Here is a 27,260-nt window from a genome sequence, read left to right as displayed (position 1 = left end):
GACGGTTCGTCTTCGGCCATGCTGATGATTTACGAGCGAGCCAACAAGACGCCCACAAGCGCGCCGCCGGTCATTCGGCCGCATCCGCGTATAGCGCGGGAAGTCAAGTCAGTCGTCGGACTTGGCGGGCCGCGGTCGGTGCACGCCGCTGCACGTATCCAAACGCGTTCGATAAAAAAATATATCGTGTAATAGACAAAGTGATTCGTGATTTGTGTGAACAGTTTGTTTTTTACAGTGATAAGAATTAGGTACGTGTTTCATTCACTATGTTACGCTTTGATAAAGGTGTCGTTGCCCCGGTGTAACCTACACTCACTATGTTTTTTCTAATGTTATGCAGCGTTCAAGGTTTATTATTCGATTATGATCAATAACATAAGTTGAGGTTGAGTTATTCAAATTATTGCTGTTTAAATATTATTTATAGTTAATTTAGTCGGCTATTGGGAAATGTGGACCCACGTCCGTTAGTTTGTCGAGAGAATGAAGTAATCGAATGACACAAGGTTAAATAGTAAATTCATGTTATAAAAATGGGAGTTTTAGTCATTAAAGTCCTAAAAAAACTAATAAAAGTAAAAGTTAAGTGGAGAGATTGTAAATAAACAATAATTATTCTAAAACAGGTGTTTGGTGATTTCTAAAAGCCGGCTTTCACTGCGGGTCGCATCGCTCGGCGTACAGACTACAAACATTTCAGATTACAACTTAACCTCGAAAGTTTATTTTCCAAACAGAAAGAATCCCAAGAGTTTTGATTAGACGATATAAACATTGAAGACATTTTCAAAATAAAATACTTTGTTGAGTCAACATTAGAATAATGGTTGCGTTGTCAGGCATTGCGTTTATAGCAACTGGAAATTATAACATGGTTTGTCTTCGTACTGAATGACCACTGAAGCGAGTATAACTGTAAGCTCAATGTAAACATTACTTATGAACTGTAAACAGTTTTTGTTCTTTCAGCATACACATATCAGCTTGTCTGTGACTTTCTGCTTAAAAAAACATCGCTTGGCGTTTTACTTGTCCGGTTAGAGAAAGTGGTCATAACATGGTATTAACGTATACAACAGTATGATAATTTCATCTAGAGTTTCTCGTTTTATTTTATAATTCGTTGTAAATGGGTTGATTTAGAAACTACATCGTCTTTTGTATTTTGTAGCGCTTCTAATGATTATATTTTTTAGTGTAACAGTGTCTCTTTTAAATGTTTGGTGATGTCACACTAATATAGTGGAATTTCTTTTTTAAATATATGAAATCTTTCTTCTCTTGTTTCGATGCATTAAAGTGTACTTATACCAATATTTGTGCACATTAATTTGGTATCTCATAAATGTAAAGAACTTGTTGAATCTGTTAGGGATGTCAAAAGGATTCACCATAATTAATCTTCTGGCCCTTGTTGTTTTTCTCCGTCTGCGGACCGTTAAACAACCTGTAATCTCTAAATTGATTTATGTTTGTAATTTTCAGTTGTGAGACGAAAATAGCGATATCCGCGTTCTGTTTGTTAGCCAGCCCTCGGGTTTACCCCGGGCGCTGTTCGGCTGTTCCCGGACTCATTCCTTATGAGAAGATTTAACGGTCGATTGACTGTGGGATACAAATTGATCGGAAATATGAATCATGCTCAAATATCGTATGTAATCGTGATATCGCGGCCTTGTGTGGTAAAGCGGTCAAACATTACGAAAGAATTCGTTATTATATCACCAATTCTTATGTTTGCCATTAAAGATTATGTAGCGATCACTATGACCAAATCCCGGTTATTTAATTACTCCACAGTTCAGTTATAAGATGATGTTAGAGATGTATGTAGGTATTGTTATGATCTTTTTAAAGTAATTTACAAACTTATCGTCGGGTAGAAGCTGGTGTCAGATTTTAAACCACCATAGGTTCTGATTTGGCTTTATACACCTCTTAAATAGTCTCACCATGCTGTTTTTTTACAATGTCTGGCTACCTGGATTGTTGACTGTAAAACAAAGAACTATAGTTTGAGTTTGCTTGATTCACTTGACGTAAACAAAGTCTCAAATTACGCTAATTGAATGTGTGTATTTAGTTGTTAATTACTTTATGTGCTCTCTCCGTCTCTCACCTCGCAGTAACCCACTTTAATCGCAGTATATTAACTGAACAAGTTCAAAATAATTTTAATTGACAATAAGTTACGAATCCTTGGATCAGAAGGTTATCACAGTATGTCTCGTGTGGTTTTTGACTTTTGAATTTCTAAGAAACGTGATAAACTTTTCTAATCATGTTCACAAAGTTGACCTCTTGTTGTAATGATTTTTTATCAGAATGTTGTGCTTAGGGATTTGCTTATACCCATCGTGAGAGTAAAGTTATCAGGTATCGGAGACGTCCGTTGCCTCCTGTAATAATGACCATAAAAAGTAACATAAGTAACCCTTTGTGCAACTTTTCATGCTTAAACATACTCGTAATTATTAATTCGCTTCATGATTGTGATAAATACCGAAATCGCGTGATGCAACTCAATATCAAATTAATTTATATGTACCTAATGAAACTGGCAACAGGTTTTTGATTTATTGGACCAGTTTTTGGACCTTGGAGTCGGTTAGAGGGGCATCCCCAGGATACATTTTGGATTTATCACTGCAGTTATATCGAATTATAAGAATTAATTTTGTAGATTGTCGTATTTTGCCATTTACACCATCCAAGAAAAAACTCCGCTAGAAAATGTTTATTCATAGTTTAATTTTAAAATCTGTGAAATATTATACTGAAAAGGATAGTTTGCTGTGTTCTGCATCAGTATATGTAACAATGGAAAGCATTTCGATAATTAAAGTGAACGTATAATCGATTTGATGCGCAGTTGCCATGCGCTGTGCGGATTGGCGGGGTGAACAATTGAATGGACCTGTAATTTTCCGATGTCTTTTCAGATAAACCAATACCGGTCAATTTCAAACAGTACATATAATAAAACGTATAAAGCATTAGTTGTGAAAGAAAGAATTATCAGAAAAAGGGCTCGCAACCACCAAAACGGAACTTACCAATTTCAAGATTGGATTTCAGATTTGAGTATGTTAATGCACTCATTTGACATTAAAGACAATCATTGTTTAAAGGGGAAGCGTTAAATAACCTTTCCTTAATACCGGAAGAAAGTAATTGCTGTTTTACTTCATGTTTACATGTTTTTGCCATCAAGTGGTAATCACTATCCTTAATTTTTAAAGTATGTCTTATTCATTCCCAACTCTGGAGGGAAATTCTTTTGATTCTTAGTAACTTTTTCTGGAGTAAGTCAAAAATATATCATTTTATAAGTTGCAGTTATAAGCAATAGATTGCTGCCGTTATCTCCCTGTCAAGCATTAAAAATGAACGAACTATACAAATTAATGAAGAAAGCTACACAATGTTGCTTTTCCTATTAATTTAGCCTCAGTCCCGGGCGTATTCAACCTAAAGGGAATTTCGCTTCTGCCTATACTCCGTGTTTCTTTTTATACGAACAATTTTTTTTAAACTAAAAATAAACTTACTTATAAAGTAATATACTTATAGTAGACATTCAAAATCTTACAGCCAGTTGTAAAACCTTGGCAAGGATTTTAATTTGCTAAGATGCTAGCCGTCTAAGTATAATAAATATATTTACATGAGAATTGCGTGATTGAGATAATTTCGGTCAAGACCACATCCACTTAATTCATTAGCAAGTATCGGAATCAAGCTACTATAATCTCTGGTCACCCAAATATTATTCAAGGTTGCTTTGATTTACGGATTAACCTTAAAATACTTGTCCAAAATGTGTTAACGTCGAAAAGAGCAAACGTTGTAAAATGAAGGTCAGATATTGATTGAGTTCGTGCTTCAGTTGGATGGAAATTGTGAGATATTTGACTTGTTGTATGGTCGCTTGTTGTATAATAAAAAAACATGTTAAGAAATGTCAATAGGTTCGGCAAACATGACTTACCTTGAACCTTTATATAGTTTAACTAGCTGTTGCCCTCGACTCCCTTCAAAGTAGAAAAAATTGCAAGTAAAAATATTGCGACTATAAATTGAAATGTAAGCTGTCCTATCTTTCAAGTTGATTCTAGCTGCACTTGGTGAGCAAAATTTGTTTGAAATCGTTAAAGTAGAAGTATCTAGCCATCACAGACAAACAATGAGGCACGTAATGAAAACTTATATTATATAAAGATTTATCGAGATTACCTTTTATACATAGAATGAACTCGATGCTGAAGAATTAAATCTTCAGGAAGCCTATTGTTGTAGTACAATTAGTATAACCACTTTCAGCAAATGCATATAATTTAGCAAGTGCTAAAATCAACTTTTTTCACGTAAACAATAAACAAGAACAATAGTAATTAACGCTTAGATCAATAAAACAGCGTATTAAATAACCAATAAAATTATAATGTAATTGACTATAAAGTTTTCATGATATTTCCTTTATTTTTTTTATCCTAGTTGCGTGACCATGCTTTTCTATACTCTTTATTAATATTACGAATAGGAAAAGTTTGATGTTTTTGTTATTTTTTTATTTGAAACGAATAGGCTCTAAAAATGTCCCCTGCATGTCTGTCTTATAAAGTTCCCCTCCTTTTAGTTAGACTCCCTGTAAAGATTTTACTAGAATTCATTTTCCTAAAACACTTATTTTCGAAATATTTTTTTATAAAATGTTTGTAATCCACATGAAAATAAAGGCAACAAGTATATAGTTTTGAACAAAGAGTCTCTCCCGAAGCTAATCTCAAAGAGATATCAGTGTTTTAAAATTACTCCATCGCAAAGTTATTTTAATCACGCGGACGAAGTCACGGGCAACAGCTAGTATGAAATAAATGAGTAGTTTTTATTTATTTGATATAATGGTTTACTCACGTGTATTTGCTGGGACGCAGCGTCAGTTAAGTCGCTAATCGATCAGTTCGTTGTGGTACTGAAGGAATATCGGCTATCTCCTCCAAAGACAGTGATATTAATGTTGTAGACTAAACTTCCACAACAGCAAAAATATTAGGACAATTGGATCCAAAACCAGTCGGAAAATACTGTAGAACTGTAGACCCTTTATATCATAAAATAAGGAATTCGCTTCACGAAAGTTATTAAACAAATAAAGGAACGTTAGTCATCGCTAGAAAATTATGATTAATTGAATCCGGAAGAAATATAACAAAAAAGGGATCATGCGCTGGTTTATTGGGCATAAAGAATACATGTTATGGTGTTATTGTTAGCTTTTGTGATCCCGTTAACTAGTTCCACTTTCCAGTTTTAATATGGATCGTTATCGTTCGATAGGCTTGCTTAGAGAGGCATGTAGATGGCGTTTCTATTAGGGATGCGCATCAAGATGAAGTACTTTTAAGGCATACGATTATCATTAATTAAAGGAGGCCTGTTCGTCTGCTGGGTAAAGTAGGACCGGATCTTTTATGTATACTATAATTAGCATGTACTGTGTGTCAGATTTTTATTATTTTTTAATTTCAATCCGAAATCAACTTGACACTCCGCAATAATGCAACTTACGCAGCTGTCGAAACTTAACTAATGCGTTACCTCTATATAATAATATTCTTGAATGGACATGTGTCAATATTCTGATTTCTTTTACTTTCACAAGCTTGAATTTTATTCGTAAGAGTTTTTAATGAATTGACAAAAAATCTCGCGCGTCTTTTCTGAATTTGTACTGCAACATTGAAAGTATTATTTACTTGGTTTATCCCCAACAGAAATCGCAAGTGTACTTTTACTTAAAATTAAACTGTTCCTATATGAAAGTTTGTCTAGATAGATTTGTCGCGGTAACGGCCAATCGCTCAATTACTCTCGCAATTATGATATTTGGCTAAATTCTGTTCCGAAACTGCTAGAGGCATGTGCCAATTTTCGCGCACGTGCTTTTTAATATTATTTCCATTGCAAGTGTCAATTAATATGGCGCCATGTTTATTGATTGATTGTAGTACCGGATACATGAGGTTCGATCGCGTGCCCCAATTACACCCATCCTTGGGGAAGAGTGCAGGGCAATTGTTTTCAATTCACATCAATTTCTCTCGTCTCGACACCAATCAATGTCATGGCCTTAACATGGTCTATATACTCTAGAAATATCTGACTATCGTCTGGTTCATCTGACACAGTTATAGTTTAACGTAGGTCAGTTGATAAAATGGTTACAAGATTGATGGCTTTAGTGTTATCAACCTGACCTTAGAACTTGCTGTGGTGATGATCCGTCCTTTCCGTGCTGAGAGAGTCTGTGCTAGGTTTTAAATCATTGTTTTACATCTCAGGTCAGTCAGAAAAACTTATCAAATAGGCATATGACAGAAGTACGTCCAGCTTTAGGACTTTTAAGAACTCATTATTCTATTCTTCTTCAGTTGCTAACCGCACTCAAAATGGCTTCACTAAATATTTTCTCATTTTACCTCATCATAAGTAATCTCCAACTTAAACGCAATTAGTTGTGTGCGTACTCAACTGAGTATATTTGCTCAAGTGTAGAAGAGACGTACAGTTTCCTCACCTTAATATTTCCCAAGCCGTGGCGACGTGTCTAGCCCGTTTTTCCCGCCATACTAACCTGTTCCCCCCATTTGCAAGGTAACAAGTTGCGTAGGAAGTTACGCAGCTAACAAATATTATGTACCGACTTCTTTACTATCCATCCATCATTCGAATGCTGTTTTATTGTTTTGTTTTTCCTATTGCGAAAGCCTTAATAAAGAAATCCTTGCAATTAGAGTACTAAATACTATGATAGTACTATAATCACAAGGAAAAGATGCTCTCTGTACTTCTCCACCATGAGACTGTTATGTGATGAATTTATGTTATCCTGTATATTAACTTTGGTATTTCACACTTGTAGAACCAATTTGCCTACTCTGTTACTTACCTTGTTTTTGGGTCGGATCACTTCATTAGTTATAACAATATCCTAATTATCAAATAATTTGTCTAGTGATCTTGAAATCTCTTTCACAATAGATATTGATTTTCTCAAAGGAAACTAAAAACACATACAACCACAGCACTGATGAAAAAATAAAGTCACATGTATCGTGGTAAAGCTATGACTGCTAAATGTCTTAACAATAGCAACGGTGAACTAAAATCATAAGAATAATATCTTTATGTCAATCTACATATGTATGTCGCCATCAGCCAGTTCTCAGAACAGATGAAACTGATCATCCTTTCTGAATAGGGTGCATACTGCATAGATTGTTGATGTTGGAAACTTGGAACGAATGTATTTGACCTTACGGTGAGGGGTAGGCGAATTAGCGTGCTCCCGTGCGTCTAGTGTAATCTTGAAATTTTAAAAGATGTACTTTGTTTGCTAGCTAATTTTGAAGAAAATGTTTTTAATTAGGTATTTAATTATTCGTATATTTTATATGATTTCGTATATTATACGTACTCACGCGTGTTTATCGGGATAGCCCGAGCCGAACAGTTCGACGGCGGGCATCGCGTCAACTTACGATTTGAGACTCCGGTAAAAATAGCTGGTTTATCTAAGTAAACCGTTATCAATTGAAAATATATATATCCTCCTCAAATTATAATAACAATAAAAATCTTTTTATATTGTTCGACTCTTTTTTTCTGATGGTTCCTCTCTTTGTCCACAGGAAGTGACGGATGATAGTGACGGCTGCGGAGCCAAGTTCACAGCTCTGATCGTGTCCGACAAGTTCCAAGGGAAGCCGTTGCTTGCCAGGCATAGGTGAGATATACAACTGTTTAAAGTTTCACACAATAGGACATAAAACCTCTTTTCTTTGAAGTCAAGTAAAAAGAAAGAATTGTTGGTTAAGGCTGGCTTGCTCGATTGTATGTGGATTAGTATTACAAATGATATTTTTACGGTTGTGCTACGGCTATTTTTGCATGGATGTTGTACTACTGCTGATTATATGCAGTCTACGTAGATCGAGCATGCCCAATTGTACCTACTATACGTATGAGGCATATTGACCTTTATCACATTCTATAACAAAAGACGAACAGGACTTTCATTGCTTTTCTGCCAATGAGTGATTTCGGTACAGAATCCAGTTAATACTGATAAACTCAAAAGTTCATATTTCCTAATAAAGTCTCTTTATTTGGTTAGTACGCAGAATCTTGATTGAAAGTCAAGCTGTAACACGCGCCGCCGTTAAATGGGCTATCTAGGCCTTAAATATTTTTTTCTAACAGTAACAAGACCCGTAGTTTCTGTGATTAGCGCGTCCAAACAAACAATCTCTTCAGCTTTAAGTATTAGTATAAATAACGGAAAACTGACGTCAAGAGAAGATTCTTGTAACTTAACCTAAATATTTAATCACTGCAGTCATTAGTTACTTTAAAACTGTGGTCCATTAGCTTGAACTCATATCAACACAATGGTTAATTACCTGCGACATTTTGTGATGATAACAAGACAAATAATTTGTACAATTACAACATCATATCAACAAATACCTGATACATGACTGGCTTCAGCTATAAAGGTTCTAATTTAACTATAAAGAACTCCTAGACCATTTCAAGACTGAGCTTTTTCTATGCGTTCTTTAATAAAACTTATATTCGTTAGCAACTAGACATGCTAACATTAGGTAGGTTAGAAGGTCAGGGTTACAAATATTCTGTGTTTGATTGAGGATGTTGAATAAATATTATAACGTTAATAATCTGTAGTTAAAAGTTTTGCTGTCAAATAGATCAATGTGGAGCGAGGAGGGCTAGCATTGCGATCGGTGCGTAAGTTATTGAAACACACCAAACCAACGCGAGAGACGTTGCACGACGGTTCAAGTAGAGTCAGTAAGAGTCTGACACTACCTACTCCTCCCAAGGAACTAGGTGTCCATGAGAATGCCACTTACATCGCCCCGTGGAGAATCTTTCGCGTTTGTTCGGTAAAGCCCCGAAAAAACAAAGAGAAAAATAGGGGGTTACCCCAACTACGTTATAATAAATTGCAAGTGTTCGTATGTCCGTTTTTGTCGTGTTTGATAAAACCTATTTGTTCAATAAAAACGTGCAGAATCTTCGCCGGTACTTAAAGTAAACACAAGACAAGCGAAAGTCACGTTTTGTTGTTAATATATCGATAGACCTTCGAGTTCATAGTGCATGGACCATGAACACCAATCAGAATTCAATGGCAATGCACTGATTGATCACATACGTCAAGTTCAAATGATTTGATGCATTCGTTTGTTTCTTTGTACCTTCGCAACAAAGATATGATATGATACATTGGTGCGTGTGTTCGTTTGTTTGTCCCGCTTTTCGGGTAAACTGCTTACCCGATTTTAATGATTTTTGGATGGATGGATGAGTTATCCTTTGTTTTGTAACTTGAAACCGTTATTTACAGGAACCTATTCGAATTGAAAAAAATAAAGTGAATGTATTGCTATGTATTGCCTAGTCCAATTTTCGTCGAGGTTTATAAGCTTTGGTAACACCACTCTAAAATGACTATTAAAAGAAAAACGCGAGTGGGACCGCGGTCCTCAACTAGTTTACTACAATAATATGAAGTTTTGATGCAACATTGTACGTTTAATCGACACGTTGGGAAATCTCGTGAACGTTAATAACATTTTGATTGCTCACAATAACGCATTAAATAAGGTTGTTCGTATCATTTGCATTCTCTTAAAATTGTTTTACATTCTTGTATTTGATACCATTTTCAAGATGACATAAATAAGTATTTCGAATATATTTTTGTATTTCTTTTTTAAGGGCTTGCCGCGGTTTGAATATACTTCTTTAAAGATAGAATGAAACTCGCATTAAATTAACTAAAATCAATTCGTCCGCCTCGTCATTCAAAATATTAATATTGAATACTGTACAGTTAAAGGTGTCTACATAATAACAATAACTAATCATTTGTTTGTTGACACTAAGATACCTTTATTGAACTATCGATAGTCGTGCGAACATAATTTGACCATGTGAACGTGATTTCGTCGAAGAAAAACAAACTCGGTGCAAGATTTGTCCAGTACTTTTTTTTTATCTGTTATGCTCTTGACTGAGCCATCGTGATCGTCTTGCAGTTATGGTTCGGGCAGACGTTATAGTTCTCACGACATGGCTTTTTCGATTAGTGGTCATCATTTTTTTTTGGTAAAGCGTAGGAGTCTCCATTCACATTCGGGGGAGGGTAGTGTCAGACTCTTACTGACTAAACCTGAACTGCCTTGCAACGTCTCTCGCATTCAGTCGGTGTATGGCAATACAAAGCAATCCTTCATACAATTATCTTCTTCCTGCTGCAATCATTTAAAGAATACGTTGTAGCCGAACTAAAACGAAAACTACGTCTAAAGCCATCTTGACTCCGGAAGCCATTTCATTAATATTTATGGATACTCATCCTTTAACATGTAAATGAGTGTGGGACTCAAAAGATCTAGATAATCCCGACTGCTCCTTGCGTAACCGCAACGTTTTCCTGGTCTTTTAAATATTCTGTAACTCTGGTATTCCAAAGAAGACCATTTTACAATGGTCTACGTGTCTCCAGTCATACAGACAGACAATACAGCATAATGATAGCATTGTTACTGATTATTGACTCGTAATACGAACATCAGAAGGTCATTGTTCAAACGGTGTGCGTGCAAAAATTGCAATAAAAACCCTGGCCCTATGCCAACACTTGACAAAATGTATACAACGGACGCTTGTGCCATAGTAACGCTCTCAACTATTGCAGTCGCAGAGGGAATGGATAGTCCTAACTAACTGTCCCTTATTGATGTATTTCATAATGTTACGAAATAAACATCTGTTTATTTTTGTACAGAAAAAAAATCATATAAAATCAAACGAATATACTTCAAAGAATATGCTAAAATAGTTGTATCTTTTTTTGTCATCGAGTCTGCACTTTTAGACAAAGAAGGCCTCGTAAAAATTCAGAGCATGTTCAGTGATGTTTTGACGCATTTCAATTCATTTAGAAGCACAATACGTAACCTCTGACTGGTGACGCAAGTTCTAAACTAAACCTAAAAATACTAAAGGTTAAATGTCAACGAAATGCGTGAAAATCTAAAAAATAGAGTGTAAATGTGCGCGCGATAAGATGACAATAAGGTTTTTGTATTCACCAAGATTCGTATCACTTACAAACACGTTCAAACGTCCCCATTTGAATAACAATCGATCTATTATACTTATTAACGTATAATAATTCGCTCCGCAGATTGGTGAACACAGTGCTTCAAGAAGAATTGAAGAGCATACACGCATTCACGCAAAAGACGCTAACGGTCGAACAGTGGAACGCGCAGAAGTCTTGAAATGTAATTTGGAAATAATAATGAAGTAGAACAAATTATATGTTGTTTTTATTGGTTCCTTGCGTGTAAAGAATTGCAAAAATGTTGAACGGAATAGATAATTTGTACACAGTAAGTGTGTCGGCCCCGGGTAAAGTGATCCTGCATGGGGAGCACTCGGTGGTGTACGGGAAGACCGCGGTGGCCGTCAGCCTGGGACTCAGGAGCTCCATCGTTATTAAGGTACTACATTTGTATTTTTGTTAATTAACTGTAGTTAACAGTCGGTTTTTTTGTAAATAAAATTAGGAAATTGGAAAAAAAGCACTTGCTATTCTTGGCAATTTTGAAGCAACAGTTTAATGTGCTTAGGAAATTGTAAATAGATTAAAATTATTGAAAACTAAAACAACCTTACTGTTTTTGGCGATTTGAAGCCACAGATGTGTTCATAATTATTAATTTAGTAAGTTAGTACCTTTTTTATTTTATTTTTACACTCCCAATGATTAAATTAAATCTGCGCATAGTTTAGAATTTAAAGATTTTATCTGTTATCCAATAATTAAATAAAATAAATAAATAGTAAAATGATATTTTAGGTAACATTTTAATAAAATCAAATGATTTAAAATATGGTCTTAACTTTTCCTTAGGAGAAAGTAAAAAAAGTTTATAAAAATCAATGCGGGCATATCCTGAAAGATAATACCTTACTTATACTAGTTGTATCAATATTTTAAAACGCAATAGTAACGTCTTCAAGCACAAGAACATTTCCTTATGCATCCGTTAGTTACCGCCATGACATGTTGAGCCGGAACCATAAACGGTGTTTCAATATTGCCAATGTTCCAACATGGTTAAGTTGGTAATACCCTATCTCGTTTCTTAGAAAGCAGTTTGGTAAGTAAGTTTGTGACTAAGGCAAGTAAAATGTTAGTACAAAAGTTAAGTAAAAGAATGAAGATGATATCTTAATTAAATCAGCTTTTGTTTTGTCAACAAGTCATTCATTATTCGTGTAAATATTTTTCTTAAAGTTATTTAAGTCTTGGTTAATTTATTTGGTACGTCAATTGGACTTATCGCCGTAGAGAGCTATAAGTGATGAAAAAATTGATGCAAAATATTCTGCCGTTTCAAAAATAATGATTGGAATAATAGGAAACCTGCGACAGGTCTATGAATTTCGACAATATTAGAAAAGTAAAGCAGAAAGTGTATCGAAAGCTTTTTCGGCCAAGTGCCGGTTATGTTATACTTGTAGGTTCAATAAACCAGTCTATTAAATAACTTATCTAACTTTAAGCCTAATGCTAAAAGCGAATATGTTATGTTGACTGTTAAAATTAAGTTTAGATGCACTTTATTAAATTGTATTCGATGGAGGTAAAACGATTACATAGGTTTTAAAATACTAGGGAATGCTCAGAGCTGCAACAAACTGACAAAATGCAAGTTATCTCCATATTTTGATGTAACTATTTATTTCCTTATTTTATTCAGGTATACGGTAAGGCATAAAGTATAACAATTTGACAAGGCAGGCAAGATATTGGCAAATATGTATATTCTAGTGTCACCCACAATGCTAAATGCCACAAATATAGAATAACAAATTCATTTGACAATGAATATAAATCGGCAAATTAAGTTATAAAGTTATGTTTCAGCCAAATTCAGATATATATTAAATACTACATCAGTAGATAGGATGGAATTAATGTACTTTTTCCAAGAAACAAATAGTCAAATCTGAAAGAAATTGCTATGTAAACAAATTTGCATCAGTGCTTTATATCGAAATTAAAAAAAATATAAACTATATAAAAAATATACTTTATTCTTTAACTTCATAAATAATCAGACAATTACTTGTATAATATATTAATTTACTTAAACGCTATTTATTATACATACTAATAAAATGAATATGTAAGAGAATTAGTCAAATAAATGGGTAGTCGTTCAATTGCATATACTTAAAAACAATATGAGGTATATAGTAGCTAATTATATGAAAGAAAATATAAATATGTATCTGAATATTAAGAAAGAATCACCTATTATACTGTATTGACGTCATAGGTGACTTTAAGGATACTTAACACTCAATACGTATATTTATTACGTTCTTAAGTTGCAATTTCACACAATTTAATTGACAGATTAAGAAATCATTGCTCTTTGAGAGAAAGTCACGAACCTTCAGCTGTTTGACCAACAGATGCATCTCGACCTTGATCATTATTATAAATGTAATTGCTTCCATTGCAGGAAGTAAACTGCCATGTGGAGCCGACGATACGCATCCACCTGCCCTGCGTCGGGCTAGAAGAAACACTACCACTAGAGCCAACAGTCAGAATTCTATTCCATCCTAAGTTAGAACCAGGTATCACAGGGAAATTCTCTTGGAGATTGCCCGACAAAATAGACCATGAAAGTCACTTGCGAAGGGTGGATGAATTCTTGCACCAAATCAGGCCAAACTTCGACGCATTACAAAACAATCAGAAGAACTCCTTACGCAGCTTCCTATACGTTTTTTCTGGAATATTCGGCAGTACCACTCTCCCGGTCAAGTCGATGGAGATCTCGTTAGGGTCAGAGCTCACTATCGGAGCTGGTACCGGCAGCTCAGCTTCGTTTGCCGTCTGTCTAGCAGGAGCGTTGATCCAACTCCTCAAACTGAAGATGTCGACGGGATTCGACGCGTTTTATGACCAAACGAGTGAAGACTTTAATATGAATGAGAGAGAAATCATATCTGAGTGGGCGTACAACTGTGAGAGGATAATGCACGGGATCCCTTCAGGTAAGAATATTTGCATAGCTTTTATCCTTCTATATCCGCCTTTGAATATTCGATAAATGCGAATAATCTTTCGACAATTCAAAAACACTGATTCTTATTTATTTAGATATGCATTGCTAATTTCGCAACAAACGTAGTTTCAAAATTTGAAACGTAAAGTTACCTGTTAGACGACCTTTAGCGACCCCGATTCTAATTTCAATGTACATCTTCATAGACAACTAATAAAGTTCGTCCAATGAGTTCATCGTTTAGTCTGGCTGTATACGCGATACCATTGCCAGATCTTTCATCTCCGTTGTTTAGCTTTCACTAACACCATACAGACATGGAACTATGACGTCAGCAATATCTCAGTTGACTTTATACATGTTTAAACAGACGTCGCCATATTTAAATACGATTCTCTGCGAATTCTTTAGAAATACTAGTTGTTTATGAAAATATTGACTGGAATATCATACAACTTTCATATTATTACGAAAACAAGACATTTAAAAAAATGTTTTATGTCGAACTTTCAAAATTGTAATTTAGGACCAAAATTTCTTTTCGGAATACTTAGATCACGTTTTATTCGAGAAAGTGGCTTATTACCTCTCACAGTATAGCAATTACAATATGGCCGCCGCCGAAACATGAATAAACTCTTGAAATACAACTCTACGATACTATTTCCTTGTTACAATGTATGTATCGGTTCCAAGATCATAGGTCTGCGTAATAAATACGTGATAGGCCTGTATTTCATATAGCTATCGGAATTTATCGCACTGTGGACATTTAAGTCTGTTTCTTATGTTTACTGGTCATTGACCTGGCGACCTTGGCTTAAAAGGCTTTAATACGCAAATAACAGCGACTTGTTAAATGCAAATCTTACCGATAAAATACAGATATTCTTTATGGGTTGTTAAAATGCATTTTATTTTACATGTTTGTTGCTCTACTTCTTAATACCAAATGACTAGCTATTTCACTCGTATTCCCCCGCCTGGATTTCAGTTATAGTGGCAAAAACATTGCCGACGTTAATCAGGTGTCAGCTCTCTCCATACCCTGTTTCATAGAAACCGGTCCAGCTAAAATATCCATTTTCATAATTTAACAATGATTATTTTATACAAGCACCTTGACCGTTGATGCATCTCAGTGATATATTTCAATGATTAATGACCTTCAAATAATTGAACCTTGATATATGCCAAGCCCACTTTACATCTTCCAGCACTTCATTTAATATTAATTTCTTTCTTCACCGTATTCATAAGCTTACTCAACTACTGTTGAAAACGATTCAAATCTTATTAGACATTGAATTTTAAATCTAAATTGGAATATACATATATTAATATAATTATTTTACAATAGTTGGTGTTTTAATTCTCCGCAATTCGATATTTACCTAGTATTATTTCGGTAACACAAGTACAATGTTATCCTCATAAATGAGGTAAATTAGGATAAGGATAAATAGAGCCGTATTAGGTATTCAGCTTTTATTTTAAATTCATTTTTATATAATCACGAAAATGAAATTAACCGGACTTATAATATACAAACTTAGCCGAATGGAATAGGCCAAAGAATTCATCGAAAATTCGAATATTATTGAAACAAGGATTCCTTAGTGCGGTCCGAGAGCCTTATATTAAACAAAACAAAATGACGCATAAATCTCCACAGTCAGAAGAATCAGTCAAAGCCTGCACTCAAAGTCTGTGCATATACTTGCATCTATTTACAAGAGCGAATGCCTCCATTCTCTCCTTCCACTTGTGCTTAAGACTAAGTCCTTCGTAAAAAAAACAGACTCTATAAAAGAAATACCCGAAAAGTTACATAGAAACCTGCAACGAAACATAGTCCCTCCAAAAATTGTCTCCCACCCTACAGCATACCAAATCTTCGTACCATCATCACTAGATAATTATTTAGTTTGTTTTCCCGTTCTATGCCCTCGCCTCCTAATTGACTCTTGTCCGCCATTAAACGTCAACGGTCTATTTCGAAGTGGGACACGTTTGCGAATTGGGCATCATTAGTTGCCCTCCACGTCTTACGTAGAAAGCGACACAGACCTTGACACACATATTGACCACTCGATGCACGTACAGTAAACCACATAATTTGTCTAACATATAAATAGCTACTTAATTTTAAGGCCTTAAGGTCGAATACCGTAATTTGTTGTTAGAAATGTTAGAATTGTGGTTTACTGTACCAGTATAGACACTAGGTTATTGAAGGTCTGTTTAAAATATTACGTGTCAAATTTTAAATCGAATGCTATGATTTATTCTTAGTATTTTGACCGTTTCATGTTATTGCTATATGAAATAGCGGTACCATAGTTATTTCAGGGTTACTAAACACAAAAATACTAATATGATAAATAACCAGGGCCCCAAATCCCAATTCTGCTATTTACAATGGCCGATGACTGAATTTGATTTAATTAGCACAATTCGTATTATTCTAAGCATTTTTCTAATACAACAATTAAACATTCTGTACGGGACGGAACGCTCATGGTCAATACAATGAATTACCATTTATTGTGTTGGCAAAATGCTTAAGGGAATAGTAATATGTAGTTTCAAATTTAATCTAATTGCCATGTAAATAGCAGAATTGGGCAATTCATTCAATATAATTATCATCTCAATAATTTTCCTAATTTCTATTACCCTTGTACTTACAATCAACCTTCAAGTTGAACGAATTGACGCTGTCATCACAATATTGCGAAATTGTCAAAAAGTCTTTACTTTAAAGGCAACATCGAAAATGTTCAGCCGATACTTAGTTACCTTTTAACTAGTTATTTTGATTACCAGGCACAAGTTTTCTTTTTGGAAACATTATTTGTAATAACCTCAAAACGTCCCTATACGGAAAAACAGAAGACAACGGCTCCTTTTTTTTCTTACCCTTCATTAGCAGTTACTTCTTAGTAAGGCGTAATATATATATTTTAATATCTGTCAGACCTTGTACTCAAAAGGTTTCCTTTGCCCTACAATACGATTGCACAATGCTGACTACAAAAGCAATGTGTTCATCATTACCTATAATCTGTTATCGTTTCCACTACGAAGGCTTCAATGCTGAAATTATAGTTTCATTAGGTACATAATTAAATTACGTGTTTAATTAAGGTTTCAGTGAAATCTGAAAGAATTATAGAGACGATTTTCATTAAATAAAAAAGTACCGGTTACTTATCTATGAGCGTAATGGGACTGTGGTCATTGTGGAAGCGAGACAACGCCACTGCATGTAGCTGCATCTCACTCCCACGTCGGCAACAGTTTAGCTTCAAAAGCTTGTGCCGCGATTTTCTGTTCTATCTCTTAGCAAAACAAGGGATTACTATAAATATTATTGTAAATACTTAAAAAGTTTATGCCAAGCTGTTTCTGTTTTATTTCACTAGACACACACGTTTTACTGGTGTTATCAACGTAGAATAAAATCATCTAGAACAAACTTCTTTGGATATCTTAACATTTAAATGAATTAAAATGGCACAATATGATAGATTTTTGTACTAATAATCGTATCTGGCATAAAAAGATTTAAAATTAGTCAGCAAATATTTTATTTAGTTTTGATATATTTAAACAAGACAAATAAATTTAACATGACACCACAAAAACCATTACAAAAAAAATATATTTGTAATCTGTTTACTTGATAAATTATAATTATGCTAATATAAGGTTTTCCACAGTCAATATTGTCCATATAATGGTTTGTAAAATATTGGTTAATCTTGTATTGAATACAAAGCAAGATAATATAAATATCTATAGAGGATGTTTCAATATTGTTTGACAAATAACAGTTCTTAATGGTTTTATTAAACGTCACTATTTGAAACGTCATTTGTTTTATATGCTTGTTGTTACTTTGCTTATTAGGACCCTTTTAATTATGATTGTTATTGATTCGATATTCATGTTCGGCGCTGTATCATTTGTACAATGGAGTTGGCATTCCTTAGGGCGAGGGCTCATTTGAGTAGACAGTTTTGTTCTGTGTCTGGGCGTTATTAAATACATAAGTACTTTTACCACTTCTCATAATATTATTAGTTTGAGACTATATGGCCTTGTGTGAAAGTTTTAGAATATTATTTGTCGAAGTCAGAATCTTTCCAAGGCTAATAATTCTTAGTCATGTTTAGGATATTTCTGCAGCATCATCTATTAGATCAATTCAGATATGACGTACTGACTAATGTGTTATACAAACAAAAATACCAGATATTGCAGTGACAAAGTCTGCAGTGACGTTCTTTAGTTTTTTCAATTGTTTTGGAAATATCAAGTGACGGATAACCTCATTCATACTATAAGGAGATTGGAACATTTACCGAATAGAAATAATTGATGGTTCAAGCGCCAAACATCCTGCATGTATCTGGTTGATGAGCGCTAAAGTTTATGACATAGGACCAATACAGGAAACATTTTCTAGCATCTAGTGTACTTGGTGATTCTCAAAACTGACAAAACTATTTCTGCTAAAAATATGGGGACAGTCAGTGGCTTCGAAATAACTTGTGGAAGTCAGATAGGTGTTCTTCGCACCGCAGTGCTTAACAAATGGTTCTACGCCGTGTTGTAGGATACTAACTGTTACGACGTTAGGCTTTCCGATCTACAGTTACAATAAACCTTTAAAGAAAACAACAAAGGATTAAAATCTTACGCAATGCACTTAATAATTCTTAACTAGGAGATCAATCACCGAACAGTTGAATTACACCATTTTAACAAGCCTTAAAAAAAAACTTAGAACCAGCCGAAGAACCATTACATTGTGCAGTCTATGGTTACAAACAAATATGTCTGCGAAGTACCGGAAATACAAAGTTCCATTTTATTCATACACAGTCTTGAGCAGAGCTGGCTGTTGTCAAAAACTTTTTTGTTAATATATTTTCTACTAACATCTAAATTAATTGTCCATTAGGTATAGACAACGCAACGTGCACATTCGGTTCGCTGGTTTCGTTTAAGAAAGGCAGCAAGCCACGTCACTTGGACATCAAGATGGACCTGCGGGTGTTGCTGGTGGACTCCAGGGTGTCCCGGGAGACCAGGGCCCAGGTCCTGAAGGTCGCAGTGCTGCGGCAGAGGAACACCGCCGCCGTCGACCATATACTAGATGCCTGTGATCATGTAGCTCATACAGCCACGCAGGTATACCATCAATGTTCATAAAATTTCTATATTTAGCCTGTGTTGTCGCATTTCTAGGCAGTCGTATTAAAGGAATAGAGGGGGTTAGCGATCTTGGACCCACGCTTCTGGTTGCCGAATCCTAAGTTATGCATTCTGAAGTACTTCCATATCCTCTTATTGCAGTTGAAGAAAAGAGACGCCTTTGTTAGTCGTAAAGTGTACTGTCATGCTTTCACAACTACCATAATATAACCTTAACACGTGGCTTGATCCCCCCGATCGAATCGCCATCTTGTCTTACGTCAATCCTGAGAGCTAACAAAATACAATGTTTATAAAACTTGTTAGTATCTAGAGTGAGGTAATTTCCACTAAACGAAATCAATAACACTCAGTCTACCAAACTGTCTACGTGGACGCTCATACGTAGCTCAGATATTTTCTTGTTTACCTGCAGCCGCCGTGACTCAAAATACATTTCACACATACGATGGTTATCCCCAGAAATGGCGGAAAAGTGCCTAATAAACATCTGTTTTGTTTGCTTACTAAATAACTATTTCATTATCAGTAGGACCTCCTACTTCTTAATGAAAGTGCAATTGTGGAAGTGTGACAGTGCAATCTATGCCACCAACGAATGGCACAACCTCCAACGTCACCGGGAATACAATTTGTTAGCAGACATTGCGAATGGCGGTATCGCTCCCGTATAGGCCTTGTTAGCCATAAAGCCCCAAAAAAACGAACACGGGTTCATTTTTAATCATTTTTCATAGATGGCCACTGATGATGATGATGACAATGCAATACGGCGTAAAGAGGCGTCTCGATTCAAAAACTACACAACTATAGTATTAATACTTTAAGAAGTGATAGTAGGTCCTGCTCTTAATAGGCACAGACTAAGGACCAGTAAAATGACAGATCTGAATCCGGTGCGATGAATCGAGCGATTGCATTAGCTGGTTTGTCGTCCGACTGAGTTACAACCTGCGTACTATCAACATTGACACACTTTGCTCTGTGTTCATTAAACCAGCTCCCCGTAGCTTTCCGACTTGCTTATTCTGTATAAATTAACCAGTTTACGTAAGTCTCTGATTTTATAGTTTGTCCCTTGTTTCTAAAGTTAGTGAAAACTAAGCTCTATTTGTCAGACTTGAAGGTCATATGATTCTGTCCATAATTCGACTACCTGGATAATAAGAGATAGGGTCGATGACCTCAAGCGTTTAAGCATGTTACGGAGATTAACATTTATTTTCTTTATTCTTCTAGGTTTTGGAAAAACTCTCCAGTGGCAAGTGTGAAATAAATATGGAGGCAGAATATCAGCATTTAGCAGTAAGTGATCTTTATTAAGTTCTTAAGTTCTCTTGCTCGTAGTAAAAAAGTAGTGGGCATGGTAGGCCACAATACATGTTATATATAAATAGAAAGGTAAATAGCGCCATACACGGCTTGTAAATCACTGTACAACCCACCTTTGTAACTCAGGAAGAGAAAAAAAAAATTGAGCTATTATTTTTTCTAATAAACCCCTTAAGAGTGATGAATCACCGAGCCGAACTCTACTTGCAAATTATAATTATTTTTTAAGAACCATCTAAACTACAAAGTCTACTGCCAAACATAAAAACAAGGCGCCTATTTTGGCCAACAGCTTATAAGATTACAGAGAGTATTGTGACGCACAAAAATATTGTTTTACATCCTTATATTGCATAATATTTGGTCGTTTATTTGGTTAGTAAATGTAACGTAACGACACAATAAAAATAATCTCATACACGTCATACTATACTCACCGCATAGAAGGAGAAACTTAAAAAAAGGCTTTAAGTCTGAGCAACCAGATCGGCCCTACAAATTAACAAGGTTTTTATGTTTCAAACTTTTTTACAATGGATGTAAAGTTAATTTTGACTGTCTCAAAATATTCCTCAACATTGGTCTTCGCTACATGTGTGTCGGCCGTAAAAGTTATAGCATACGTCACAACCTACGTTTGTTCGTCCTTTTCAGTCATCACGCGTTTGACGTGTGCCTATAAAAATAGAACGCGTATGTCTATGATGAAATATTTTGACGTATGATGTAGTTTCCCGCGGAAACTCGTGTATTCTAAATTTAGTTTTTCTTTTGTGAAAAGGGCATTCTCAGATCGAATTGACTGAAGGTCACGAGGTCGCAGACGGATAGAGATGTCGCACTTGTTGTTTTTTATTTCTATATTTAAATCTCGGTATTTCCCTAGTTATGCAATTTCTTTTTATTTGTCTTTCAACTGACATTTCTACACACTTTTTGGGTAGGTTTGAATTGAAAAATTAGTTTTGTATTTTTAACACTCTTGTGCGATTATTTGACGCGGACCGAAGTAACCTTGGCGTAGTATCTCAATTATCTCCCATGGGCCATGAGGCCATGACAAACAGAACTAGGTTACGTGTAACTAAGACAACACTACCCAAACAAGGCCGATACTTATGTAAATGTATAAGATCAATAACCAAATTTAGGTAACATGAAAAATAACGAATGCTGTGTAATGTATGTCACTAACAATACAACAATATAATAGTATAAGTCGTAAAGAGAGAGAGTCATAAGTTTTTTTATCAGTATGTTTGGCAAGTCACTAATACTAAAATTGCAACTACCATAGGTCGCAAGAAGTTCGCGTACCTTAAAAAAAAATTGTCTGCACCTGCAAAGGACAATCCATAATTCCTAAACGATATACGATTATTAATATGTAATTTCCTTTTCTAGGAGCTGTGGGACATGAACCACTGCTTGCTGGCCGCGCTGGGCGTGTCGCACCCGGCGCTCGAGGCGATACGCGGCGCCGCGCGGGCGAAGGGACTCGCCTGCAAACTTACTGGAGCCGGCGGTGGCGGGTTAGTAACAATTTTATATTTAAAGAATTGATTAAAACATTCCGTATGTGTTGGTTAAATATTAGAAAAAGATCTACTCCTGGCATTAAGGAACTTAATCCTTGTGTTGCAAAGCGTTTCGTAAACATTATAGTTTGCTTAATCAGAACAACGAACAACAACTTATACCACTTGGCTATCTTTGCTGTCGTTTTGGATGTCATTAACCAAAATACTGTTATGTATTATACATAGTACTTATTTTGCTTACACTGTATATTTACGTACGTAATTAATACAGGTACATAGTACGCCTAATCTTATCGTATGCTAAATACGTGACGGTAATAGCGTGTGTTTTTTGCTATTATTTGCTATAACTATAAAAAGTTTTTAACACTCATGTGTCTTTAAACACCTTAAACACAAGTTCAATGAACGTAGCTTTACGAAAACCGGTCTCACACGAAAGTTGCAACATTTTTAATATATACCTACATATTCAACTCGTCTATACATATATGCATGCTTTTGATATGATATGATGCGATTTCGTTCCTTTTCATGAATTTTTAAAATTCATGAATATGAGGCCGTCATTTAGAAAGTGCCAGTATTTTTATTGACGTGTAGTGATTGATGATTAGTTTGTCTAAATGCGAGAATGCGAAATTTTAAGCCTATTTTTCAAACTAATTCAGAAAGGAGAAGGTTCTCAAATCGTCCGTATTATGCGGCTTTTAGCAGTCATTCGGTTTCAACAAAAAACATATAGATATATAGATGTTTTTTTTAAGTCCGTTGTATTTTTTTTGCTGTTATGAAAAATTATATTACATATACAACAGCAACTCATTGAATTTGATTGTATTCAGTTGTTTTAAGTATCTGGTTGTGTCAACCGATGTCTGTTGCTGCACTGTGTAGTAAAGTGGACTGCAGTATTTTTTCAGTATGATGGATATCTTTTCATGTAAACAATAACTTATAATCACTTATGTTCGTGTCACTACTACAATTCTGTAGGTTACTTTGTAAATGGCTTGGTTTATCACACCTGTCTCTTGTAAAACGAGGAAAATACACGTAAAACAAAAATGTACTCTTGTAGTCGATAATATTACGTTTTCAATATGTTGTTTTTATTGAAAATTTTCCTCGTTGAAAATATTTTGAGTGCAAATTGGGATATAATAAGTTATTTTCCTTAAAAACCATATTTATTGGAAATTATAAAAAAAATGATTAGTGTCAACAATGTTTATTTATCTTTTACAGATATGCGATGGTGTTGATCCCGCCATCGACGCCGCGGTCCACAGTAGACTCCCTCACGGGCCAGCTTTTAGAAAATGGGTTCCGAGTGAAGGAAACGCGTCTCGGCGGGCCCGGCGTGTCCATCGAGATGTGACGTCGAGCCCCTGGCAAGCGCCCGCGGATCGCATAGCCACGGTCCCCTTTCACTTGCTATCTAATTTAAATATAAGGACTATCGGACAACAGTCGCTCAACAGTTCAACCACTGTTGGACGACTGTTGCCTGACTGCTAAGCGATAGTTGTGAATTGGCAGCAAACTTCTTCAGGAGTTATTTAAGTGTATATTAATGCAGTTGTTTAATAAAGTTATTGTTTATTATGACAACTGATGACCTGTCCGAAGGACTGGGAGACGGTTTGCGAATAATACGATTATGTAAGTGTCGCAAGCTACAGTATTAATGGGATGGACATGGAGTGGGTGGGAGAGGGTTACGATGTAAAGAGTGCGCAATGCATGGGTGAAGAGTAAACCTCTTGGAACGTTTTTATATTTAGGGAAAAGCGAACATAACGCTTTGAATATCAAGAAAGGCATAACATTGCCTTTAGTATAAATAAAACCGTTTTACAAAACTTGTAAATGTGTAAAAACTTGTGTGAATGTTACTTTAGTAATCAGAAACGATTATGAGAAGTATTATGGATTCGTGACTCTATTTGTCATGCAGAGGTTGTTCAACTATCCTACGATATTTTCTACCTCTATACTTAAGGCCCTTGTAATGACACTTGTGTCACAACAGTTGCGCAACTATTTTAGTAGCTCAAATAAATGTTCTAAGCAAATTGGTTTCTCTATGCGTAAATCTACGCGAGATATATTTACATAGGCCTCGAGAATCTTGCATTTGAATACGACGATGTTATATCAATTCTTAATATTGTTATAATCTATATTGCCGTTATTATCGGTATATATGTTATATGTATTATTAAAACATGCAGTAAAACTATTAAACTTTATCAAAATTGCACTGCCAAACTCGTTGAACTATTTACAATGGAATAGCATTGAATTTCGACAAATGATTTCAGTGGTTTATCTAACATTTGCCCAGTTATAACGAGACAATCGTTTAGGGTTTGATGATAATTGACCCTATGTATTCCACAAAGAAAACAGGAATATGTAACTGTAAAAGTCGAATACGGTATCAAAGATAAAAATACATGATATCTGATCAAATGGATGTACGGAACCAGGTTTGATTTACACATGTAACGCAGCATTTTAAACTTGAAAAAAAATGTGGCAATTTTGATGATGTTCTTTTAATTTTGGTTTCTAGCAATGATTTATGTTTTAAATGATATTATATTTATTATAGATTAGTTGTTAGTTAGTTACATGTAGTGTACCCACCTTTTTCTTCGCATAATGTTTATTACGGGTGTTTATGAGTTTGTGGTCTCAAACTGACATTTAGAAAAAAACAAATAACGTATAGAGTTTTTGTTTCACTTACACTAATCTCTACTTATATGTGCAAGAAAGAGATCGGAATAAGAATTGATGTAATGCGTAAGACGCGTTCTAAAATCGTTTCTGTTCCGGTCTTTGGTGCATTTCTTGGTGAAGTGCCTCTTTGTGACCACAAAATATATTGTTTCATTATATAAATGGTAATTGCTGCAAATATTGTTATGAATGGTCCTTAATATAAACACGGAAATATAAATAAAAATCGAATAATATTTATAAACGTATTTTGTTGTTATTCAATAATTGCGCTTTAATAAAAAGCTTTTGAAAAACAAAATTTATTGATTTAGTATAAAAAATGTCTTTTGGCACCTCAAATATTTTGTGGTCTTGAAAATATGTAATTAATGTATGCGCTAAAAACTACAAGATTTATACTTTCCTCGACGTTAATGCACACACGAATAAGTAGCTATGTAAGTGTGTGATGCTTATGACGTAACAATTTTATGTGTCTGTGTATTCTGCGTGACAATCGGGACTTAATTAAATCTATATCATGCCTGTCTTCCATGAGACTGCTATTCGTTATTATTCCAATGCAATTGTGATAAAAATATAACATACTGATTATTTCAAAACTAACACAATATGTAAAACCTTTTTGGTACGGGGCCAGTGTTGCTAGCTATCAGTCTCATTCTTTCCGCTTTCAGTTAAAATGATTTGTATAACTTGGCAACACTAAACGAGACATCGAATTGATGACGTCTCATAGGACATTCCTAGAATATTGAAAGATTTCAACCTTGGGTATTAGCGTTTCATATTAGTAATTATTTAATATGTAAAATAAGTAGGTATGTGTTTATATTGTCGCGCTCAATAATTTAGTGTTAATTGGTGCTGAATAAAAATAATGAAATGTATTTTAGAAACGTTGAGTAAATAAAAAGTTTAGTAATTTTGGAAACAGAATAAAATGTTTAAATATTATACTATCTTTTATTTTCACCATCACATCGTCCTTGGATCCATCTCGTGTGTATTTATTTGTCTTCTTTCTGTACAGAAAATAATTAGCTTCAGACCTTCAAATGAAGGTACTGGCACATCGTTAAAACAATTTAGTAACAATATTCTTATATTGCAACGTAAAGCATAAATAAAAAGCAAAACTTGTACTTAAAAGTGCATTTATTCATAAAACAACATGGTTTAATCTACAGTTGCTTGTCAACAAAGTGAGGTCTAAGTAAAAAGCCTGTGTAGCAACTAAAAACGTATACTCCATCGTACGATCGTAACTTAACATATCGTCAACATATAATGCTATTTAGAATATCCTTAAAGGCATTTTAATTTTATTTAGAAGTAGCTTTTCGCCCGCGTCGAGGCCGGTTATATCGCGTTTCCAAGAGAATCTTCAAAGTCCGGGATAAAAACTATCCTATGTTCTTTCTCAAGGTCAATTCTAACTCTGTACCAAATTTCATTAAAATCAGTTCAGTGGTTTAGACGTGAAAGCGTAACAGACAGACAGTCACTTTCACATTTATAATAATAGTAGGTATGATTAATATTGAGAATTGATCACAGTTTTGATCTATAAACATTTGCCAGTGCAAGCACAACTATAAAAAAAAACTAAATTATGCTGAACACTATACAGATACATTTACGCCAGAAAAGCACTGTCGTGTTATTATGCCTGTACTAGATACACTTTCAAGCATTGTTATATTCTGATTCTGGTATTCGAATAATATAATCGAAAGCGATTATCGCCACACAAACTCATAGAGGTTTAGTATTTTATATTTGTTGGAAGACTAATTTGTTAATAGACAGATATCTGAAAATAACACAATTTAGGGTGAAGACATAAACGTCTCTATATTACTTATACTGACGAGATATTCGTTAAATTATGAATTGCATTCAGTTTTTTTTCTTGGAACATTCTATATCTGAGGCTTATATGAAACTGATTACACTAAATACATCGTATTTTGCAATTCTAATAAATTATGTAATAAAAATACAAGTAGTTAATTTGGAAAACTATAAAATATATCTATCATGGAATGGAAGATAAGGAATAGAACTAGTAAAAAGATACAAGAATAGACTAGCTGATAACAGTCCAGCTTTTATGGATAAACTCTTAAAATAAACAAATAATATCATGAAGCTGCATTTTAATAACAGTATTCTACTTACTGTATCTATAAACCTTAAAAAATATGAC

General features: G+C 34.7%; 1 protein-coding gene across 1 annotated transcript; it reads left to right on the top strand.

Moving 5' to 3' along the window:
* On the top strand, positions 1-25,958 carry LOC113503085 (mevalonate kinase). Its single transcript, XM_026884897.1, has 8 exons — positions 1-251; positions 7,698-7,792; positions 11,288-11,606; positions 13,644-14,184; positions 19,168-19,397; positions 20,661-20,726; positions 22,158-22,285; positions 23,543-25,958. The coding sequence occupies exons 3-8, from the start codon at positions 11,466-11,468 to the stop codon at positions 23,673-23,675; spliced, it is 1,239 nt and encodes a 412-aa protein (XP_026740698.1). The 5' UTR covers positions 1-251; positions 7,698-7,792; positions 11,288-11,465; the 3' UTR covers positions 23,676-25,958.
* Positions 25,959-27,260: the final 1,302 nt, after the last annotated feature.

This window comes from Trichoplusia ni, chromosome 18 (genome assembly GCF_003590095.1).
Source record: "Trichoplusia ni isolate ovarian cell line Hi5 chromosome 18, tn1, whole genome shotgun sequence".
NCBI lineage: Eukaryota > Metazoa > Arthropoda > Insecta > Lepidoptera > Noctuidae > Trichoplusia > Trichoplusia ni.
The sequence above is the reverse complement of the archived record's forward strand: the minus strand, read 5'-3'. Positions and strand labels throughout refer to the sequence as shown.

Bases quoted from the DNA above. Each gene is read 5' to 3' on its own strand.
- LOC113503085 (XM_026884897.1), top strand. From the start codon at position 11,466: ATGTTGAACGGAATAGATAATTTGTACACAGTAAGTGTGTCGGCCCCG. The intron at 11,607-13,643 runs GTACTACATTTG...CTTCCATTGCAG, and splicing joins GGAGCTCCATCGTTATTAAG to GAAGTAAACTGCCATGTGGA. The intron at 14,185-19,167 runs GTAAGAATATTT...ATTGTCCATTAG, and splicing joins AATGCACGGGATCCCTTCAG to GTATAGACAACGCAACGTGC.